The sequence below is a fragment of the Buceros rhinoceros genome, unplaced genomic scaffold (genome assembly GCF_000710305.1).
Source record: "Buceros rhinoceros silvestris isolate BGI_N320 unplaced genomic scaffold, ASM71030v1 scaffold17827, whole genome shotgun sequence".
NCBI classification, from domain to species: domain Eukaryota; kingdom Metazoa; phylum Chordata; class Aves; order Bucerotiformes; family Bucerotidae; genus Buceros; species Buceros rhinoceros.
In genome coordinates this window covers 12,144-20,283 of record NW_010422955.1, presented here as the reverse complement: position 1 = coordinate 20,283, position 8,140 = coordinate 12,144, and the positions used below count along the sequence as shown (strand labels likewise).

Here is an 8,140-nt window from a genome sequence, read left to right as displayed (position 1 = left end):
CCCAGCCCCTGGCTGGGGGCCAGGCAGACCCAGCCTCCCACCACTCCCCTGGCCTTTGTGCACACTCGGTCCGAAAACCTCTGGCAGTGAAGTGGGATCTTACAAAGGCATTTCATTTGCAGCAGTGTTACAAGAAAAGCTCGCTTGTTCTTCAGCTGCGTGTGCTGTTTGCCACAAATTCCACCGAAGGATGCTGCTGACCATCTGAGAGAAAAGCAATGAAGTGCTGCACACAAGTTCTGTAAAGAAAATGTTTTATTTAAAGTGTTAAATACCATCACCAGAATGAGTTTGATTTACATTAGTTGGTATTCATTACAGGCCTAATCTGGTTTCCCTCCCCCCCATTGTAATTCCTTTTAACTTTTTAAAATGTACTATGTACAAGACAGCCGTGATCACTGGAATAGTGCTATTTACATGACTAAACCATAAGTAGAGTTGCAGATGTGTGAAAATTAAAAAAAAAAAATACATTTTTTTAAAATAAATACTGCATAATGACAAGTATGTACAAACCTTCCATCATCATGTCCTTGATTTTAAAATCTGAAATAATTTGTATAGGACTATGCATACAAGAATATGTGAGTACATCTCACAGAATCAGGAAAATGGTTATGTATTTTTGTTTAATATCCTAGGGGATATTGTAGACTGCATGTTAGTAGTGTTTATTTGCTGCTGGTAGACAGGTGTCTAAATTATTCCAATAAATATAACTTTACCAGTCCATTAACTTAACAATAATCCATAATATAAACTCTGAAGACAAGACACAATCTTAATTTATATAATATTGCACAAAGTAAAAGGCATTTTAAGTGATTTTGTTTTTACTTTTGTCCTCTTATGAGGCATGTACAATTTGTTAGTGGGAAATTTCAACAGATTTTCAAATAAAATCAGAATAATTCTGTGTGGGCTTAAAAGTAAATGTAATGTATATTTCAAAAATTATTGCAAGGTTTCAATTTTAAACCTTAAATAGGTATTAAAGGCATACAAAGACCCAGAAAAAAAGGATATTTTGTTATTAAATGTTAGCCAGTTACATTCCCTTTTTATAATGTAATTTAATGAGAAGCTTGAACCTGCAGCACCACCCAACAGTAGTTAGTGTCTGCTCTGAAAATCAGGTTGATCCACTGACTGCAGCGAGCGTTCTGGTAACACTGTCAGATGGCTGTCGGAGTGGTACTGATAAGCTTTCTTTAAGGCTATTTTACAAACCAAAGACTGATTATTTTCCAGACCGGTATTACCTAATTATGTCCTTTGCAACAGAAATGTAGTTTATGAAAAACTGAACATTACAGCAGAAGAAATGAACAAATTAATAACCTTTGTTGCTTTTGTAATCTCAAAAATGTAGCAAGCAATTTGGTTTAGTGCAAATAAAAAAAAAAGAGTTTAAATTTATCTCCTAAAAATCAGCTAGGTACCCTTTCTGGAAACCTTCAAGAAATGATAGTTCAACCTTTGAATGAAAGATGCTGGTGCTGAAAACAAACTCATTGAAGACATCTTACATTGGCCACGCAATTCCAGTATTTTGCTGTAGAATTCAATTTGAAGGTGAGAAAAAATGAAAATAAGTTACCATGCACTGTACAATAAACTGCAAAAAGTTCAAATATCTTCTTTATCAAATACATGCTGAATTACATTAATGTACTCCCAAGCCATGTTGCAAAATCCTTTTCAACATGCTTGAAAAAAAGGAAGTTTTTAAACAATATTTTTCTCAAATAATTCAGAAATGCAGAACAAACTGCAACCCTGAACCAAATATGGGGCATAAGAGTAGTAAGAGAGTAGTAAGTCAAAAGGTAGCCACTTTAGAATATGATGATCATCCTGGGAGGTAGAGGGGGGAAAGAGCAAAAGGAAGATGGGAGACTGGGAGGAGAGAGAGAGAAAGAAGGAGGTAAAAGAAGTGTACAATTTGCACATTTTGTTGAACTTTACAAGGCTTGTACCTTTTACATTTAAATAAATTTAATATATTACACTTATTTCTTGTCACATAAACAGAATTTTAAATATTTGCTAGAAATTATTTTTTATTTTTAATATACGTCTGCAAAAATACAGACCATGACTGGTTTAAAGAATGATAAACGTGGTGTGTCTTTGTATCACCCTGTTGCATTCTCTTCCTTTTAAAACCATGCACTAGTGAAATTTATTTTTAAAAATAATAAAAATTGTTGAAAATGGCTGATTTATTCTTTTTTTTTTGCAAGTTGCAGCCCCAAGAAAATAATTTAAGTGTTCAGCTAAATCTGTGTCCATGCAAAAAAGTTTCTTTAATTTCATACAGTACAGTATATCCACAGAACTCGATTTTTCAGAGTCCATCAAATCTGGGGTTTCACTGTATATTTCCTTCACAGCTGGAGGTACGAAGCCTGCCACTTTAAGTTTTGAACCTTTTCAGTGTGAAGAGTTTTCGATCTCAAGCAACTGTTTCAAACGACAGTTGACTTTTCCAGCATCCTCATGTTCTTCTTTTCTTCCAGTGACCGGTAATACGCTGACTTGAAACATGGCTTCATGGGAGGGTAACTCCGTTTCTGTGGCATAACCAAGCTTTAGGAGGGAGGGCAGATAAATAAAGAAACGGGAGCAACAAAACAGATATGCTATTGAAAAGGACTTTTGTTGCATGAAACAGATTCTTTTAGTTTAGTCCATGGCTTCAGATTGGACCAAAACTGAGTGTCCCTGAACTCCAAACCTATCAGTTCTTCATTACTTCAGTCCTTCACCTGAGGGCCTTCCGTAGGGCACAATGTGTGCAACTTCCTTGAGAACACAGGATCGCGTTGCAGCCCTAGAAACAGGCTCAGAAGACACAACATTAAGCATGCAGTGTTACCAGGGTTTGCGACCTGTAATTTTTTTTTAACGCTGGTTGCTATGACAACAGTTTCACAGCTGCTATGAGCGAGCATACGAAGGTCCTGTTGAACTTTCAAGAGATGATTGGGAAGCTCTTCTAGTGAGAGGAGCTAAAGTTGGGTCTACTAGGGAAGAAGGAGGGAAGAGTTTGAACCACCCAATCACCATGTTGGACAGGTCCAGTTCATCTAAAAGTATCTGTGCCACTCCCATAAAGGATTTGTGATCCATACGTCCGTAGTCTCCCCAGACAATTATCTGTTAGCAAAGGAAACACAAGAAAACAGAAAAAATTCAGCAAAAATTGTGAGAGCTTCAATCTTATTCATCAATCATATTTGCTTATTTAATTATAGTAAGGCATGAAATATTTCACCTGACATAGTTTAGTTCCATGTATACTAATCACGATGCAGTGACAGAAATGACCTGGGCACTAACAAGCAGTTATCCATTACACTAAAGAAAGCCCAGTGAGAGGAGGAGCCTGTACGTATAGTAGAAGTAACTTTTGCTCAGCACTTTATACTTGCATCAACAGTTTTTGCAGTAGTATTTATCTGTTCAACACGTATTTGAAATAGCAAAACTTCCCAAATGAAGCATGAAAGGAAGCACTGAAACTCATATGAAAACTGTACAGGGGACGTTTTCAGATTCTGAAGAATATCAACACAAATTACCTGTAAAACTTTTCCTTGGGGACTTTCTTCAAATGATAGAAGTTGCTGATAAAGTGGTTCCAGCGTTTTTCTTGCTACCTTTGTTTTCTTTTTGGCTATGCAGACTCCATTTTCTAATAGATACACCTTTACATATGGTGCTTAGAAGAAAGAAAATAAAGAACAATACGTAAAGAAGTCCAGATTTTTTGCATTACAGATGCATTGTTCTATCACCAGATGATAAAACCCGCATTTCGCTGGACATAAAACTTACACAAACAAATATCCACAAGCATATTAACATTTATTCACATGCAAAACATTGACACATTTTGTTTACTTTTCTCCTTGGTATAATTTTTTCTTTACATTTTTTGTATGTTTCTTTCACCGTGAAAGAATTCATATTTTGACCTGGAAAAATCAGATATTCCTATATATATAATACGCCTATACTGTACATTATGCAAAATAGGCCTGTTAAGTAAATGAATGACTTGCATTGACTTTGGTGGTATTTGGATCAATGCTCCAAATTGTTAATAAGTTAAAATTATCTACAAGGTGAAAATCAGTGAAGAAAAGACTCTGACACAATTTCTATTTTGGCAAAAGAGCTTGCTAAAAATATCATTATATTCTCCTTTTCACATAGTGTTATAGGACATCAGATTATAAAATAAGGATTAAGTATTGAATACTGGTCTACTTTTCTTATAGGTACCTATTTGCACACCTCTTGTTGATTCCCTCTTCATCCCTAAGATTTCTACCTCACATCTTCAGTATATACTTTCCTTTCTACCCCATAATCAAGGATTCATTTGCTATTACCAAAATACCTTTGTGTCTTTTGGTAGACCTGGCACCAGTCCGATTTATTCTTTTCCTCCTCAAGTAGGGCTGCTTTTTTTGTATACCACTTCAATACATTATGCATTTCAGTGTACAATACTGTAATCTACTGACAGGTCAATCTGCTAAGAGTTTACTTAAATTGAACAAAAGCCTCTGAAATTGGGGCTTTGTTGAATTTTTTTGGCAGAACTTTATTCTTGTTGCTAAGATTGTTCCTTCTTACCTGGCAGTGTCTTTGAACCTGGTTTTACAACAAGGCCACGGGCTCTGATTATTTCTACTTCCAGTTGTCCTTTCTTGTCCATCATTCCCACCTGGATATCTCCTAGACAGCAAAGAGAAATCCTGGCATTGTAATTCAGAAATACCTAGATATATGAAAAGTTATGGGAATTTCTGGGATGAATACATGACTTGTATCGGCTGCATTCCACCAGTAAGTATGATCTGCTTTTTGACACTACTAGACAATCTAATACTTATTCTCTTCACTGCTATTTAAGTTAGTAAACAAATTAAAATCCCTGCAATGACATCTTGCCTTCAGTTTGCCATGCCCCTATCACTTCAAATTATTTTTTTTTGTCTTAAGAATTTCAGATAAAAAGAAGGCAGCAAGGGAATTAGTAAACAGCCTCTCTGTAAAACTGCTTGAGATCTCTTCACCATGCCTCTAGTTTAAAATAAGGTATGAAAAGATTACTTGTACTTACAGACTTTTTATATTAACAAGTTATCTTTTCATACCTTATTTTAAACTAGAGCATCCACAATTATGTTCAACTTTGGCTGAGGTTATACTTTTCATCTTAACTGAGTTGTTAACACCACATGGGAAATCCATATTTAAAGACTCAGAATCTCAATAATTTCTATGTTCTAATTACCAAACCAAGCAGATTATATTGTATCTACAGAACATAAATGCTTACCCATCGATGGTGTTGCTAGAGTCTGTCGTCCTACAAGCTGGGCAGGACCGAGTCCATCCAGGAAATCACTGAACTGGCTGTCTGCGGCCAACCTCACACCAGGGAAAATCAAACTAAAAAATAATATTGAAAAAAAATCCCAAAATAAATACACTTGAATTTGCCCTTTTTTGTTTTCCAGATACTATGCATTTAGCGTTTATGGTTTTGGTACTACCACAATAAGGAATATACGTACACTGACAAGATTACAAAACAGTTACTGTAATTTTCAAAAGTTCAGAGTCTTCAACAAGCAGCAATTCAGCCTCCAGCAGGTGAAGGAAGCACTAATCCTCAGTAACTCTAATTTCCATAGTAGTATTTTTCCATCATGTTCTCTTTTCCCAATAAAATAAACACAACTGTTTATTACTGTAGTATTCATATCAGACTAGTTCAGTAACATACTAATACATGCCCTTACCAGTAATTTAGTTACAAGAAGGTAAAATTGTTTACATTTCTCAGTCAATGTGAACTCAATGGCTGAATTTCAAATGTATCCAGCAAAATTATTAAATTAGACTGAATACTGGTCACTATTTTTAAAATCACCTTTCAAAATCGGCACTCAGTAGAAACATTTTGTTAAAAAAGCCTTTGAGAATGACATCTATTCAATAATGGAACAGAAATCCACTGTGGCAAATGACTAAAGTAATTTAAAATTCAAATTCTTGCCATAAATTATCTATGACCCATTAAGAAGCAACAAGAACTAATGAGATTTGTAATGACCAACTATAACAAATGTCCACCTCAAATGCATATAGTGCACCAACCTGGATGAGTAAGATATATTGTCCAGTATATGTGTATCATCCAGAGCTATGAATACCACAAATAAATCTACACACAGTAAGATTTTCTGGGCAATGCCTTTGGACATACCACTCAGAAGTTTTTAACTTGTGCTTTTATGAAAAGCATGATACATGACAGTCTCATACTTCTGCCCAGACCATTTATTCAGGATTAATTAGCTGAATCTTTGAAAAACAATTCAGCTCAGCAAATGACACCTGGCAATGCTCTGGAAAAGCTTTGCACTGCAAAGCACAAATGTATGCAAGGAGTTTTCAGAAGATGATTGGTCCTTTTCTATGTTTTACCTGGTGCACTGCACCTGCTTCCCCTCCGGCCACACTGCATGCTGATGCTCTGACCCACCAGGTGACTTTCTCACAGCATGACAGAAACGATCCTTATCCTTTCTGCACCAACAATGTGAGACTTTTTTGGTCACAGGGGAAGACTTAGGCTTGGACCATCAATGACACTAGCTTTTGTGCTCACCACACTTTCGTCTAACTACCAGTTTCATGGAGAAACGTCACAGTTATAACTGCTGCTTACTTTCCCTCAGAACTGTAGCTGTTCATGCTCCCATCCGTTGACTCCCGGCTGGCCTGACGTGTCATCCAGTTCCTCATCTCCACAGCCAGACCTGTCTCAGTGCTCCTCTGAACGGTGCTCCGCAGCTTCTTGCCCCCTGCTTCTGTGGAGACAAAGGTGAAGCCCCCATCGCACCATGCTGCTGCAGCTGGGTGACCCTGCGGGACACTGCTGCCGGCAGCACACCACCACTCTGTGTGGCAGAAACACTTGAAGACAGAAACGTGCCTGTACCAAAACTTCCATTTAAAAATTACCTGTTTTTTTAATAATAAGCAAGCAGCATTATAAATCTCTTTTACGGGACCTTGGTTTTGTCACTGCCTGCTTTCCAAGGGCAGACAGCGTGCCCACAGTACAAGTCTGTCCACAGAGGTAACCAGACTTAAGACTACCCATACTCTAGTGCATTTAAAATATGTTTTCTCTGCATTAATACATATCTCTTAGGAATTCTATGAAAATGTTACCATTATGTCAAAATCTGCAGTGCATGAGGAATGTTCTAATTCAGATGAATTCTTTGATTTCAAAACATTTGGTCATTATCTGCTAAATCAAGTTACAGATATCCATTAGTGAGGATAGTAAACAATAAATCAAGAACCTTTCCTATTCCTTCTTCTCTATTCATGCTCTTCTCATTTCACTAGCTGTTCTAACTTCATATATAAAAAATTTCAGTATTGACTTTTATGCACAACATGAAACCTTATTACCACCTCCAAGAGCAACAATTTTTATATCTGCTTGCATAGTTCCATTTTAGTTATAAAAACAGTGAAGTGACAGATAGCTAAGTATCAAACAAGGGTAAAAATACTCAAAACTTAATACTCTAGCATTTTAGTGTGGAGAGTTTGATCAAGACCTCAGGTGGAAGATATATTAAAAGCACCAGCAAAAAACCCCCTATTCTCTGCAATGGGGTAAGGAATTCTGTATTCCAGTCTCATTTATCTGACTTTTGCACCCCCGTCTTCTGCACAATGATGTGTGATATGCTGATATTATAAAAAAGCAGTAACTCTAAACGTACAGAGCACCAAACAATACCAGAATTCTTAAATACTGATACAGTGAGCTTAGAGTAATATCCAATATCCTATGATATCTAGGGACTCACCCCCTCTGCTACCTTTTACACCTCCTCTGGCTCATCATGCAGTAGAAGTCAGAACTGCTGCTGTGCCTCTGGGGTCAGTGAGGCCCTATTACTCTTAGGAAATGAGCAAAGGAGGAGATTATCTGGGGATAAGGACTCTCACACCCTGAGGAGAACGTGTGAGCAAAGGGACTGGCTTAGAGTAAGAGGACCTGCACCCTCGGACAGGGAATAGG

General features: G+C 36.9%; 1 protein-coding gene across 1 annotated transcript; it reads right to left on the bottom strand.

Annotated features, from left to right (window-relative positions):
• Window positions 1-1,628: 1,628 nt before the first annotated feature.
• Window positions 1,629-6,992, bottom strand: LOC104497048 (regulating synaptic membrane exocytosis protein 2-like; the record flags this gene model as incomplete). Its single annotated transcript, XM_010140260.1, has 5 exons — window positions 1,629-3,165; window positions 3,591-3,730; window positions 4,654-4,755; window positions 5,363-5,475; window positions 6,761-6,992. Coding segments are annotated over 5 exons (806 nt in total), but the record flags the coding sequence as incomplete, so codon positions are not given.
• Window positions 6,993-8,140: the final 1,148 nt, after the last annotated feature.